Consider the following 16088-nt stretch of genomic DNA (forward strand, 5'->3'; position numbering starts at 1 on the left):
TTAATGGTGAATTTCAAGAAAAACAAAGATAAGTCTGTTTGTAATGCAGAATTGGTTGCACAATTCTTTTACATTAAAACATATGATAAACTATAATTTGATAAACCTCATTTTTATTTGTAATCATTTTTCTACTAGATCATTTATTGAAATTTATAACAGTCTCAATATGACACGAGAGTAGGTAATAGTATTTTCTGAAATGCATTTGTTTGAAATTCCATTATATTGCAGAAGCAACGCAACTTTTTTTTTTTTGCTGTTGTTTATCTGCATTTGGCCAGATGATCTACAAATGAACAACAGAATGATGCAGTGATTAAAAAGTTATTTTTTGCCGATTCTATCAGACAATTGTATAAATAACAGGAATGGAATATATTAGTTGTAGTCACAAATTTACAGAAAAAAAAAATGACTGTGCTGGGGTGCTACTCTACATGTGTTTTTTCTTTTCTTGATAACCAAAAACAAAAACTTGAATTTAAAACGAAAAAAAAAAAAAAATGTGACGAAAAAAACAAAACAAATGATGTCTTTACCAATACAGTACTTTTCTTTTAAAGTTCAACAATTTTACACTGAAATAAAAAAAATTAAAGAAAAAATAAACATCAAGAACAAGCCAGTTTCAAATACAAAATTTTAAATATTTTGTAATAAAGTTATTTTTCCCTCTCCACTCAATGAGTGGTAAAAAATAAGTTTTCATTTCGTACATAAATATAGCAAGACTGGAATGAAAGAGTTAATTCATATTGCAAGGTTTTAGTTCCATTTTTTTTTTTTTTTTAATTCAGTAGGCTGGGCATAAAATATGCCACTTGAAGCATTTTTGTTTATTATTATCATCATCATCATCAAAGTCATCATCATCAGCATGATCAATTAGCAGCAGCCATATATATATATATATATATATATATATATATATATTATGTTTTTTTTGTTTTTTTTTTGTTTTTTTTAAATGGTTGGTACATTTACCTCAGCCTTTTCGATAACAATATCAACCACTACTGCCAAAAGCAGGATAAAGATCTTGAAAACTTCAAAGAGACATGACGAGATTGGTAGAACCATGTTGCTTCAGCTGCAGTACAAAAAAGATTATTTTTTTGTCAAGCACAAATCTTTGGAATGGATATGAAGGAAGTGTTAAGATTGTTGCCCTTATTGGTGGATGTTGATGATGATGATGATGAATGACAAAAGCTGGAAATGACCTTCGAGGTCAGCAGTGACCACTCCGTTGTTAGATGCGTCATCCTGTGTAAGGGATAAACAAACATGGACAACATATCTTTGAGCAGCAAACCGGCATTAATTTCAATTTGTGTTTTCAGTTAAGATTGGGGATAGAGAGAGAGAGGTGGGGGGGGGGGGTTAACAAATACCATTTATTCATTGAACTCTTATATTGAGAATTCATTTTATATATAAAAAAAAAATTTAATTAAAAAAATTGCTCCTTTGCTAGCAGTGAAAAATGCTGTGAGAATTAAGGGTAAAAAGATGTCATAAGGTTTATTTTAGAAAAAAGTTAAGAAAAAATTACCTCTTCCCACTCTACCTCCAAATTTGGTCCCTTAAAATAGATAACATTTGAAAGACTTGCCCAAGGTCTACATCAACTGAAATGATTTTATGAGGGCGACACCAACTAAATGAAAAATTACAAATAAAGAGAAGATAATAAAAAAAAATCTTTGATAATTACACCCCCATCCCCAAGCTTAAACAAAAGTAAAAATTTATTTTATTAGATTAGAAGGGGGAGAGGGCTTAAAAACCTTCAGAGGACAAGAATGACATTCTATGGACAATAAGAAATGAAATAAATTTGGTGTTTGGAATTTAGGAGTTTTTCTGAACTCCAGAATTCAATGTAACTCTTGAAAACCTTAATAAAAAAAAAGATACAGTGTTTCTGTATTCATTCGAAACATTTGGTTTTGTCCAATCAAAATTGACAACTGGAATTTGTTAGCAGTGGTGTTTTGGGTGGGATGGGTATCAGCAAAACTGCACTGCATCAGCATAAAAAAAAAACAAAAAGGAAAGATGAATTTGACCATTCAACAAATGCATGGAAGATGTTTGATGATTTCCTGGGCTAAACTCGCTTTCTTTTTGTGAAAAACAAGTTCTATATGAATTTCATCGAGCAGAATCTGAGGAACAACCCCGACATGATTAGCGTTGCAGATGAGCTTCTCCATGATTTTTATTTCGGCTGTTAAGTTTTTAGCCGCTTTTGTTACATCTGAAGGATGATTATGTACCCCCTGATTGATAATGCTGGGTGTGAGGACAAGGGCCAGGTTTCTGGCAGTCATACCATTCTTATCAGAATAGGAAGCGACTTTGGCTAGGAATAGGGTCAGATAGCGCAGAGTGTAGAGGTGTTCCGGTGGTAGAAGCAAGCACAACAACAAAATTGAAGCATCAGCAAACTTTGAGTCTTCGTGTTGAATGGCGCACAAAAAGCTGTCATAATAGACAGTGGTTAGAAGAGGTTCCTTCAAGAGGCGGAAGAAAGTCTTCACAAGGTCGGTGACATCAAAGATGGTGGCAGCAGATAAATCCATATTAGCTTCAATATCAGCCTGGAAAAAAAAAAAAAAAATATCACAGAAAAATGACAGAATTAAATTACAATTGAAATGTCTTAATGCAAGAATCTTGATATTTTATAGACAGAAATAGAAGTTAATTTAAAATCTATACACTTCAAACCTTGATCAGTAGAGTCAATACCCCAACACAAATAAAAAGAAATGCAATTTGAAATATTTATTACACAAGCAAATAGTAACTATTAGTTTTTTGTCATTTTCTTTTTATAAGTCTACAGCTTCCTGTAAGCCAATCTGATGTATACAAGAAAATAGTCTAATTCTATTAAGAAATTGATTGACTTAAGTTTTATGGCATGTTAACCATCATTGGTTCATTTTATATTGAAAACAGACATGTTTTTTATATGATTAATTTGTAAATTAACTTTTTTTTTGTTTTCAAAACTTATGCCATTGATTAGGTTAAGTGACAGAGGGGAAAATAAAATTTTAACTCAACTATTTTTTAACATAGAAATACATTCAATTGCATAATGTACAAAGAGTTGAAGATAAATCAGAAACAAGAATAACAACTCAATAGCAAAAGAATTTATTCAATAAAAGCTTACGGTGTAATTCTGAAACTAACATAAAAGTTAGGATTTTATCATTTTTAGTCGCATGCAAGCGACTCTATAAGTCAGTCCGTCTGTCGGTAACACTTTTGTGCTTGGCCTTTTTGATTAAGATCAAAGGTCTGTTTTATTTGGATTTTTTTTTTTTGTTTTTATTTTTTGAATTTCTCATTATTTAATTGTAAAATTTTTTCATTACGGAAATAAACTATATAAACAAGATCAAAGTGTAGTATATGTTCCGACAGATACTGCAAGCAAAGACCATATGTGGGGGCAACCTTGGTCAATGTAGGAGCAACCCTTCATACCAATTGTCACTATCCAGCTCCCCTACTCCCTGGGGAGTTGGTCCCCATTTCCCCTTCACTCCTCACATTAAAAATCGGCCTTGTGCCTAATTTGTTCGGTGGGGGAGCAAATAAATACCCTTTTCTTGGCCTTTTGGCCAAGATCAAAGTGTAGTATCTGTTCTTACTACATGCAGTACTTATGTTTATAACTTTTCCTTGGCCACATAGCTAATATAACGTTTCAAATTCCCTAAATCAAATAATTTTTGTGATATAAAGTGGGGGATCAATTTTATGTATTAATTTAATGTAAAATGATCACCCACTTTACAACCAGTCAGTCTCAAAGCCATTCAAGTCATTCTCCAGATCATTCAAGTTGTTTTTGAAGTATTCCAGTTATTTTTTAAGCATTCAAGTCATTCTTAAGGTCATTCAATTCATCCTCAAGTTCATTAAAGTCATTCTAAGTCATTGACTTTTTATTCATTTAAATCATTTCAGCCCATTTTTCGGTCATTTTAGTTTATCTTTAAGAATTTCATGTCAATCCTACATTCACGCATTCATTCATTACACGAGAGCACGCGACTAATGGCTATCGGCCTTGTTCAATATTGGTTGCAAGAAGAATATTCATTCCAAGTAAATTTGTTACTTTTTATGCCTTTGTTTACCTTTCAAAATATTTTCTGCTTTATTTTCCATATTTATTCTGTCCTTTCAAGTAAATCCCTAAACCCTTAAATAATAAAAACCCTTAAACATAATGGTAGAAAAATTGTGTTTCTTTTTAATTCATCAAAGAATTAAAAAAAAAAAGTTTTACTTTCAACGCACTTTAGATTAATTTTTACACACACACACACACACACACACACACACACACACACACACACACACGAAAGGAGTTGTCAAAAAAAAAAAAAAAAAAAAAAAAAAATGAAAATTCCAAATGGTTTTCTGACTGACCCAACCGTTTTTAACCAAAATGAGTATTTTCAAAGAAAATTTTAGATGGAATAGCTTACCAAAATTTGCTTCTGACGCTGGTGAGAACCTGATCGTCTAAAAATACCTTCAACTTTGAAGAGGTCATTCATTTCAAGATATTCAAAAGCTCGAAGCAAAAATCTGAAGTAAAAAAAATAAATAAAAATAAAACAACAAAAAACAGAATATCAGAAAACCTAAATTAACTTTTCACTAAGAATTCTAATCATTACAAAAAGCTTATTTGATCGGTCAGTTTGTCAAAGTTAAGTTCAAATATTAAACTATGTGGAAATTAGTGGCTAATTCTTCAATTACCTTCTCCTTTGGGAGGATGGGGTTTGTTACTGATCATCTGCAGCCCCTCTCACTGGGAAATGCAGACAGGTCTGCCCACTTGGGTGATTGTCCACAAGTGATCTAGCTGCCCAAGTCATCAATGGTCAGCTACAGGTGATGAAAATGGTAGGGATGGAGTAAATTATGTGAACAAATTGAAGAGATAGGCCAGTCATCTTGCCTGAAAGACAGACTATCGATGGATATGGACAGTGACAGAGTTCTACCAATTGATATCAAGCACCTGCAAAGCTGACCAGCAACAAGATGGCATTATTTGCTATAACAGGATGGGAGAATTGGATGAGGCTGGCTCAGGACAGATGGTTCAGAGTTATTCGTGGTGATAAAAATATTAAAATTAAAAGCTAATTTTTTTATTCATTTTTTTTTTTTTTTTTTTTTTTAATTAATCAGAATTTTCATAGGTTGCACAAGTTAATTATTATTTCGTTAGATAATTAATCATATATAAAATAGGGTAAGAAATTCCCCTGTACCCATGACAAGTATAGTTTCCTTACCAAAAAAGCTATGAGATATATCTCTCTTGGTTGTCCATCGTTATCCAATGATGATGTTCTTGTAAGTCTGCTGATGTTTAAATAGTCCAATCCTGGACCCACAGGTTACGGTAAAGATCGGGCATGTGAAGGTGCTGGGTGGAGCAGGGATGGTCTGGCAAGCATGCCAGCTGTATGGTCCTGTACTCGTTTCTTAATACAGACCACTCCCTGTGAACAGAGTGAGCGCCAGAGATCTTGGCAGGATGCAAATTCCTCTAGTAAAGAGGGGTCTATTCAACAACTCTTCATCTCAAGGTCTGTGAAATGCTTCCTCTGCCCATCAGCACTGCATTGGCCTTGGAGCAATTGACCATAGAGGATTCTATGTATTAGTCTGTGGCTGGCCATTCGAATGATGTGCTCCAACCATCTGAGTTGGCATTGGATCATGATGGATTCCATGCTGCAGTTGCCTACTCTCCCCAACACCCGTTTGTGGCACTCTCCCTCCATGAGATACCAAAGATGTTCTGGGGGACATCTTATATGGAAAATCTCCAGACATCTCATATGGCGGCTTTAGGTTGTCCAAGACTCACATCCATACAGCAGTGTGGTGATGCATACTGCTCTGTACATTAGCATTTTGGTGTGGAGTCTAAGGTTGCTGTTCTGAAAAACGTTTCTCCTTAGCTGACCAAAGGATGCTGATTGAGGCGGTTCTGGATCTCATTAGCCAATGAGCAGGCGTTAGACATTATCTTCCCCAGATATTTGAATACAGGTGTTGCCCTGCTGCTGTGAGAGTTATTTGATTTGATGGGAGGTCAGCATTGTACTGAAAGAGTACCTCTGCCTTCTGAGTGTTAATTGTCAATCTCATTCTAGTGTATGCAATTACAGCTGCCAAAAGGAGATTTTGCAGGACCCCCAGTGTATGGGAAACTAAGGCACAGTCGTTGGCATATTGCAGCTTGATAATGATCTCCAAGGTCAGCTTGGTTGTTGGCTGCAGCCTCTTGATGTTAAATAGATTACCATCAAACATGAAGTTGATTGCAACTACAGCCTGCTTCTCCATCCTCCTACGACATTGTAACACTGTCAAAGAAAGTGTTAAAGAGAACTGGAGCCAGTACACAACCTTGCCTCACTCCAGTTTCCGCATCAAAGGATTCCAAGCTGTGCCTTTCAACTACCACTCGGGCCATCATCCCTGAATAGAACTGTGCAAGGATATCAAGAAACTTGAGTGGGCACTGAAATCTCTTCAGGACCTGCCACAGTAAGTCCCTGTTAATTGTTTCAAATGCCTTCAAGAGGTCGACAAAGGCAATGAAGAGGTCCCTGTGCTGCTCCTGGCATTTCTCCTGGGGCTGACGTGTCACAAAAATTGTCAACTGTACCTCTGCTCTCTAGAAAAGCACACTGCGACTCTGAGGTGACCAACTCCGATATTATGGAGGAGTCGTCTATAGAGCATGACCTTGGCAAAGACTTTTCCAGCAATGGTCAACAAAGAAATACCCTATTGGAGCGGATAGATTTATCTCTTTTGTTCTTGTAGCTAGTCAAAATGTTAGTATCCTTCCACTGCAGCGGGACACACTCTCGTCTCCACACTTCTGAAATATAGCAATGCAGTGTCCGTGTACAGAGGTAACCTCCTTCCTTGAGAAGCTCAGCTGGGATGTTGTCAAGTCCGGGGGATTTGTTTTTCAGGATTTTAGCAACGTGCAGGATTTCTTCAAAGGTTAGGGAGAGGTAGAGATCTGGTATGGCGGGGTGTTCAGGGAGCTCAGCAAGGACAGTTTGGTCCACTAGGGCGGGTTAGTTGAGCAGGGCATTGAAATACTCAGTCCATTGCTTCACTATCAAAGTCTGATCCTTGATTAGAGATGCTCCATTAGCAGGTCTAACACATGCCAGTGAGCAGTTTCTGGAGCCGTAGATGGTTTTCACTGCATCATAGAAACTGTGCATATTGCTTCTATCAGCATGAGTATGGATCTCATTGGCTTTTGAAAAGCACCACGCATCTTGCAGCGTCCTGAGAATTATTTGGGCCTCAGAATGAAGCGATTGCCATAACCCCTTTATGGAGTTGAGATTGTGGGTTGTTAAAGGTAGCTTAGTGCAGTCTGTCCAGGATAGTAGAGATCTCACTGGCATTTTGGTCAAACCAGTTCTGGTGTGTTTTGGTTTTGAAACCAATGGCTTGGGTTGGAGCGTCAAGGAGGATGGTGGACAGAGAGTTTCACTTCTCATCCATCGCAGACCTGATCAGCTGCTCTATGTCTGCCAGTTTCTCAACTAGGAGTCAATGGAAGTTGTCACAGGTGTCACTACTGGAGAGTCCAGCAAAGTTGAGGGTTTTCCTCTCTGGACCACCATGATGTGCTGGGGCCAGATATGCATCCTGACTTTTGTCAAAATCATGCAGTAGTCGGTCTAGCAGTCGGCTCCGTGCATAGCTCTTGTAATGAACATGTCCTTCAGGTCTGCTCTCATGTGTGTGTGTGTGTATATATATATATATATATATATATATATATATATATATATATATATACACACACACACTCATGTACAAATATATATTTTTACCAACTGAGATAAAAGTTATCTAATTTAGTATTCAAATATAGATGAAAATCAAATTGTTTAAAGTAACTCAATAGAGCAATCAAGGAGTAAAAATCCAAAGGAATCACGTTACTGGAAGATATTTCAATCTCATCCAAAAGGCAAAATTCCGTGAAATAATTTACAAATGAGTGTTTCTTTATTCGTATTCAGAAACGCGGCCTCAGCAGAAGCATCTTGAAATCTCTCCATTTCTTTATTCTATGCATAATTTATCTATCTTTTTATAATAATACATTGAACTCGCTCTTTTTTTCTTTGTATCCATTTATAACTTATTTCACAGAATTTTGCCTTTTGGATGACATCGAAATATCTTTCAGTAACACAATTCCTTTGGATGTTTACTTCTTGATACCAAACTTCTACCAACTTTTCTTGAATTTTACCATTACTGAATATTCTACTCTTCTCTGGACCATCCATTCACATGAAATCATTCCCCCCCTCCCCCATTCCCTCTGCTTCACTATTTTTTTAAAAACTTTTACCAAGTAAGCTCTATGGCTTACTTGTAGTTTCATTAAATACTTTGCAAGCAAAATCCGATCCCGCATTTTGCTAACTCCTACCCACTGATGAGAAGGAAAGTATTTCTTTCAAAACTCTGCGGATTAAGGAAAATTCATTTAATTTGTGTCTCTTTCTTGAAAATTAAATGTTTTTTAACTCTTCTTAAAGTGTTTTAACAGGTTTTATTCTTTATATATATATATAGTCATCCACATACAGTACTGTTTTGCTGTTTCAAAGCTCATCAGTGCGACTAGACAAATAACTACCTCAAGCCAGGATCAGAGCTTCTAACCATTGCACTATATGGTTGCTGCTATGCGGGTAGTGAATTAACAATGTCTTGACATTGTCCAAAGCACCTAAGCTAAATTTGTTTACACAAAGAGCATATCTATAATAATATATATATATATATATATATATATATATATATATATATATACACACACAAGGGAAAGATAGTTTGCTTGAAGCATTGTTCATAAATGAGGAAGAGTATGAGAAGACTATAGCAATGCAAGGAACCAAGTGTTAAAATGATGTAATGTATGGATAAAAATGGACAAACGAAAGAGGGTCTTGTAGGACTTGTTTTTTTATATCTTCATATATCCATTTATTTTCCAGATCAATCACAAATACAAAGCAGTAAAATAGACTTACAGTTTGAAATAACCAGGATGGTAAAAGTCTTTTGTATTTCAAGAATATAATCTCTTTTAGAAAGAAAGGTACCAAAAGAAATGTTTAAAAAAAAAATTTAAAAAAAGAAAAGGAAATGGCAAATATCAAGAAGTCAGAACCGGAAATGAGTAGGTAGTTGAGATATCATGAAGAAATAGAACTTCTTTTTAAGTTAGTTTGGTATTCCAATCATTGTGTCATTTGTTCATACTGATGTGTAATTTTATTTCACCCATATCATCAAATTCGTTCTTATTTTATTTTTATTTGTTAGTTTATTATCTGGTTTAATTTTAAGGACTCAAAAACCAGTTAGGAGTTTTAATCCAAACCAGAAGTTAAAGTGTTAATTAAACAGAGTTTAATATTGAAATTTAAATCCAATAGTTTTAGTCTGTGTATTGTAATAAGTTTGCTGATCTTATATATTTCCCCAAAACCTTTGGCCTTGATTAAGGGGAGACTAAAACTTGCTGCTATGGTTTCAAATGATCTGAAATAACAGCAAGGGGAGATTTGATTCCAAATACTTCTCATGTTATATCTCCCCTCTTTTGGAAATAGGGTACGATTATGAATGCCTCCAGTATCAAATAATCCTTATACACTGTGAAATTTACTTGATGTAAGAAAACCAAAGAGGGGAGATATAACATATGAGAAATATTTAGAATCAAGTCTCCCCTTGCTGTTATTTCAGATCATTTGAAAAAATAGCAGCAAATTTTAATCTCCCCTGCATCAAGGCCATAGATTTTAGGGAAATATCAGATATTTTGTAATTCATAAGTAAAACTAGGAAAACAAATAATTATGACAAACATTTTATCGCTGTGAAAAAAAAGTGCCAAAAATAGACCCTGGATGATGGATCCCCTTAATGTGTCACCTTAAGGGCAAATATCACATAGCCCATTACACAATTCAGGTCATTAGCTTTCCAATGAGCTTTCATTTGTGTAATTCTGATTAATAGTTGCTGAGATTTGGAACTTATAAAATTGTCAAAAAAAAAGGTGGTGTGTGTGTGTACATACTCGTAGCCAAACTGAATATTGAAATGCCCATATCTTCCGTTCTATAGGACGAAATTACATGAAAATTTGCAGGTTTTTTTTAAGATAATAACACTATTCTATGGTTAAAATCTTATGACAATTGGTAAAAAAGAATCTATATTTTCAAACTAATAAAATATGTCCAAATTTACCTATATATATATATATATATATATATATATATATATATATATATATATATATATATATATATATAAAACTTTAGTTTTGCTGCTTTGAGATGGATTTTACTTAGGTTTTTTTTTGGCTTGGTTGTCTGCCCTGTGGCCTTGCCAGGCCACTAATATATGTTTTCTTATTTAAGTTTTTTTTTCTTTTAATTTAGTTAGTACATTTTGTGAATTCATTTTTTTAGATGTCAATAGGGTGCTCTAATAATGAGCTCAAATGAACTGTTTATTAATATAATTCATTTATATATAGATTAATTTGTTATACATGTATTTCATATTATATATAATAAGATCTTGTTTATATATTACTAATTGTTTTATTTATTTTTATCTTATATTTTTTTTATGTTTATTTACTCAGTTTTTTCAGATTATGTTTTTTTTACTTTTTCATTCATTTTTCTTATGTGTTTTATATATTAGTAACAGCGTTAGCGTTTTTAATATTAAGCATCTTTAATAATACTGTTATTTTTGGATATTATTTTGTTTTGATTTAATTTATGTATTTATAATGTATTTATTCCTATTTGTTATTTTTTAATCGTATTTAATTTATATTGTATAGTTAACATGTTTATATGCATAATTTCAATCTAGCTATTTTTTTTATGTGTGTATATATATATTATCTTTTTTTCCTTTATGTATACACACATATTTATTTATTTCTTATATAAATATTCTATTTATTCATATGGGATTGTCTCTGATGTAATTAAATAGAGATTGATTGTGATGGCGTGTCAATCGTGCACAATTTTCTACTTGTATGTGCCGATATATATATATATATATATATATATATTATACACATACATACACACACATATATGTGTGTACATGTTAAACGTTTTTCTGACAGTATTAAGTTTTTAGGTTTTTGTTAGAAATATACTACTAAATAACCTAATCGCATCATATATACATATACACATGCACGCACGCACAGTCATATCGTATCCTTGTAAATGTGCTATTCTAACTATTAAGTCTAAAATTGCATGAGATCAGATGTAAAGTACAAAATATATCGGCATGAGACATAAATGGGTTTCAGAAGAGGATGGCGTGGTGAAGTTATATAAGAAGGGTGCAGTGAGGAATGTTGCAGCTATAATGCAGGCTAACAGAGATGATAAAATTACATTAGTATGAGCAAATAACACAATGATTGGAAATCCAAACTAATTTATTTTTTTTTTAAATTCTATTTCTGCATGACATCTCAACTACCTACTCATTTCCGGTTTTACAAGTTTTTCTATTTTTTAAAACATTTCTTTTGGTCCCTTTCTTTTCAAAAGATTATATTCTTGAAATATCAACTACTTCTACCATCCCAGTTACTTCCAACAGTAAGTCTATCTTATTGTTTTGTATCTATGATTGATCTGGAAAACAAATGGATATAAAAAAGATATAAAGAAACAAGCTTAACAAGACCCTTTTCGTTTGTCCATTTTTATCCATACATCACACCATTTTAACACCTGGTTATACTTTCTACTGATGATAATGACGCAGAATCAGCAGGATAGGAGGTGCCTTAAATAAGTTTCCAGACTTTTTTTGCACAGGCATTTAAAATTGTCGAAGACTCTTCAAAATTCAGTATGTTATTGCTATACATACTAGGAGATGACTGACTAATTCATATGATTTCAGGTTCAAATGAACAGCTACAACAAGGATTGGAATACACCTTACTAAAGCCTAACCATCACAGCTGGTGAATTTCAAAAATGCAATCTGAACATGACGACACTTTAGAAAAATGATATGCAATAAAATTCTGTTTTAAAATTGAGAAAAATGACACAGAAACGTATGGAATGCTTCAGACAGCTTTTGAACCATCTTGCACGAATCGAGCATCAGTTTTTGAGTGGATTAAGAGATTCAAGGAAGGCAGGAAGTCTGTGAGAGATGATATGAGGGGTGGGAGGAGTAAGGAAGTCAGAACATCAGAGTCGATTGGCCAAATAAAGAATTTCATATATAAGGACTTTTGTGTGTCCATAGAAACTGTACAGTTTGAGGTCATTGTGGGAACTGTACACACAATTATTCACAAAAAACTGAAAATGTGGCAGATTTGTGTAACGTTCGTCTCAAGAGTGCTTAGATAAGATTAGAAAATAAGACATCATGACAGCAGGGAGATGGTCTGATGACATGCGATGAAAGCTGGATCTACTGCTATGACCTAGAGTCCAAGAGACAGTTCCCCAGTGGAAGTATACTGGCTCTCTCAGACCCAAGAAGGTCAGACAGAAATTTATGATCTTTTTTTGACAGCATGGTCACATCATGCCACCTCACATTTTTGAAGTCGGCTTGAAAGTCAACACCAAAATGTGATGTGCTGAAGAGTGTAGTGATCCCCTGATACAATCAAGTGGCTGCTGGGAGATCCTGGGTTTAGCAGCAGAACCTGGCACTGGCCCACAAGTCGAAAGAGGCTTGATTTCAGAACGAGTGCTATGACTTTGTAACCTTCTCTCACTGCCACCCCCCTCTCCTCCTGACCTGAACCTGCTGGACTACTTCGTTTTGTCATACACTGAGAACATCACCAACATAACCTCCCACAACATCAAAGTCAGTCTGATGGCCGCCTCTGTTGAGTATTCGCCAAGTATTCACTGAGCTCCCGGCAACACTTGTGAAAGAAGCATGCTCCCAGTTCCAGACCCGTATCGAGGCGGTGATGGAGACTGAAGGGGATTACATTGAATAGATTTCAGCACTAATACATTATCAAGTTATCTGAATTGATCTTTTTTTCAATAAAAGTTTTAAAATAAAGCTGTAATATTGTTTTCTTTAGGGTGATAATTTTATTGTCCACCCTGTGTGTGTGTGTGTGTGTGTGTGTGTGTGTGTGTGTGTATATATATAAATAAATCGGTTTTATTAGTAACATACTTATTACTGGTACAAGATTTTTTAAAATTTAATCTTCAAATTTATTGATTTTTTAATCAGATCAGCAATTTTTCCATTCCAATATAGGAAGTAATATCCCTGTCAGTCACACGTCCTCCAGCGATTTGAGTAGGAAATATCTCATAGAGTACATAATTTCCCACCACTTGTAAATTAATCGTAAAACTGAATGCGCAGCTTACTTTCATACTAGATTAATCAGTTTGAGAAACCTTCAAACAAAAAATATGCAAAGATGGTGGATTTATACTTACGCGGGAACACGACCAAAATTCTCTGTCGAATAAAATGGAACATAGAGCAGATAATTTCCAAATGTCTGAACCGGTTGTTCATACTGAAAAAGAAAAGAAAAATTATTATACACCAGAGACGGACAATTTTAACGTTTGACTACTTCATGTTAAATTCATGTTTCAGAAGAAAACAAACTCAATATTCTCAAATGTTCAAGAGACAATGCCCCCCCCCCAAAGAATTATGGAAGATAAAAATAGAAAAAAGTAGGGAGACAAGGTTTTGTAAAATTCAAATTAAAACATTTGGTAATTTTACAGTATAGTTAATTGTTGAGGGGAAAAAATGCAATAAATACCTAACTAAACGCATCCAAATTGAATTTTCTATGGACCTGTATACTTTTAACATTCTGAAACTGTTTTCAAGTTTTTATCTTTCAAAATTTGCCTTTTGAAGATAAGAGAAACAAAATGTCTGCCTTTAATTATGTTGCTGAAGAGGTGGGTTAGAGCTTAATTCCGGAAATAATAAAAAAAATAAAATTGCAGTACACTAATCCTTATTCAAAGTGGCACTCCCCTTAATATAAAAGCATTCATTTTATTAACTATGTTTTCATTCACAAATAATTTGAAGCTAAGCAGGCACAAAAAATTTTTAAGAAAAAAAAACAAAAAAAAAACAAACATGATGCCATTTTTTTTTGTGTGTGTGTGTGTGTGTGTGTGTGTGTGTGTGTGTGTCATTAAGTTAACAAAACGATAATAAATTAAGAGAAATCTTACAATCAGTTTACACAAAAGCAAAAATTTAAATTTTAACATGTTTGATAGTTATGTTATGGGGTTTATCGGATAAGATGGCTGTGATAACGAGTGGATAAGACGAGAGCTGATTCATAGCATGCTTTATTTATGAAATGCCATTACAAGAAAATCAATAATAACTAAGGGCAATAAGTCTTTACTTTCGAGTTATACAAGGGACATAACTACCACACAGTTGTGATATTTTTTGTTGTTTTTTTTATTTCTTAGCTCTTGCTCATACAAGATTACCAAACATTCTCAAATGTCCAGAAAACAATACACACAGAGAAGAAAAAAAAATAAATAAATAAAGCAAGCATTATTGTATTCTCAGATGTACCTACATGGCATTGTTTGCGAGCGTTTTTACTCATTTCCAAAATATTTTTGTCACAAACGGAAGCAAGTTTGTATTGATGAGTACAGAGTTATGACTATTAAAAAAAATTTTTTTAACGGTAGCATCTGAATGAAAATAATTCCAACAAAGTAATTTTGAGAATGAAATTGCATTTCATTGTTCTCAAAATACTGCAATAATCCACCACAAGAACTAACAAATCAAAATCAAATACTGATTTTGTAGAAAAAAAATCTGACAAAATCAAGAAAAAGACCGATTTTATTTTATATACTAGATGTTTGCAGGCGTTAAATAATACATAATCTAAGATATGGTAATTCTACGATAAGAAATACATTCAAATGTTCAAACACAAATCACTTCCAGAAGACAAAATGCACTAAATGAGAATATGGTTATATTCTCACTTGCAGTGGTTTCTCAGTAGTTTTAGCTGGTATCTAGACCCCAATCTTCTAGATCGCCATTTTGTTTTGTTTCTTTCAGTGATTGGAAGCTGGCCTAATTGATCTAATTTTGAAAACCACCAGTTTCAGCCATAGTTGTGGCTCAGCATTCTAACAAGTTTCCCATTAATATTTTCGTTTGTCTATTGATAGAGAGCCCAGATGGGTTTACATATGCCATTGCTGCTTAAAATCAACTGATCACTCAACAAATCAGAGCCTTTGGGAGATCCCCCGCCATTTCTATCTAACAAATAGCTATTTTGATACTGCACTCACTGAACAATGTTGAATATATTGCTTTCATAATGCAGATCCCAACATAAATCATAGGATTCTAAAAGCATAAAACAAAACAGCAGATTCAGTCTGAAGATGTGTTTGTTAATCTGCAAGTTTAGCAATGAAATTTCAAGTTGAAAAACGTGACAGACTGATGCACAGAAAATCCTATAGTGATGCATGGACACAACTAAAAAAAAAAAAAAAAAATGTCATTAAAAACTTAGCTTTACACTGGTGAAAAAAGTACTACTTAAAACTTAAGTGTTACCAACTGACCAACAGATCTTTTTAGAAACGCTTTGACATATTAAAAAGGAAAAAAAAAAATTATTTTTTCCTTCTTTTTAGAAGTGAAGAGTTGAATGAAAATAAATCAGACTTTCACTTCAGAGTCTTTAAAAAAAGTTTGTATTTTACTTATAAAAGAAAATTAAAACAGAAGACTTATGAAGAAAAAAATTGCATATTCAAAGTTTTGTACTGATAACAGGGTTCATAAACATTTTCAAGGAAATTTCAAGAAAGTTTTTCAAGGTTTTTATCCAGACAAAATTCAAGTTTTCA

General features: G+C 33.6%; 1 protein-coding gene and 1 pseudogene across 1 annotated transcript in view; one reads left to right on the plus strand and one right to left on the minus strand.

Annotated features, from left to right (window-relative positions):
* Nucleotides 1-1927: 1927 nt before the first annotated feature.
* LOC145285940 (rho GTPase-activating protein 11A-like) overlaps nucleotides 1928-16088 on the minus strand; it is a 51584-nt gene continuing 37423 nt past the window's right edge. Inside the window, exons 2-4 of the mRNA XM_080134448.1 lie at nucleotides 13635-13717; nucleotides 4524-4626; nucleotides 1928-2609 (exon numbers count right to left, since the gene is read on the minus strand). Of these exons, the coding sequence (XP_079990574.1) occupies nucleotides 2079-2609; nucleotides 4524-4626; nucleotides 13635-13717 (717 nt within the window). The 3' untranslated portion in view covers nucleotides 1928-2078. The remainder of the gene's footprint in view (nucleotides 2610-4523; nucleotides 4627-13634; nucleotides 13718-16088) is intronic.
* On the plus strand, nucleotides 3627-3734 carry LOC145286660 (U2 spliceosomal RNA; annotated as a pseudogene).

This window comes from Euprymna scolopes, chromosome 10 (assembly GCF_053919585.1).
Source record: "Euprymna scolopes isolate OS-2025 chromosome 10, ASM5391958v1, whole genome shotgun sequence".
Lineage (NCBI taxonomy): Eukaryota > Metazoa > Mollusca > Cephalopoda > Sepiida > Sepiolidae > Euprymna > Euprymna scolopes.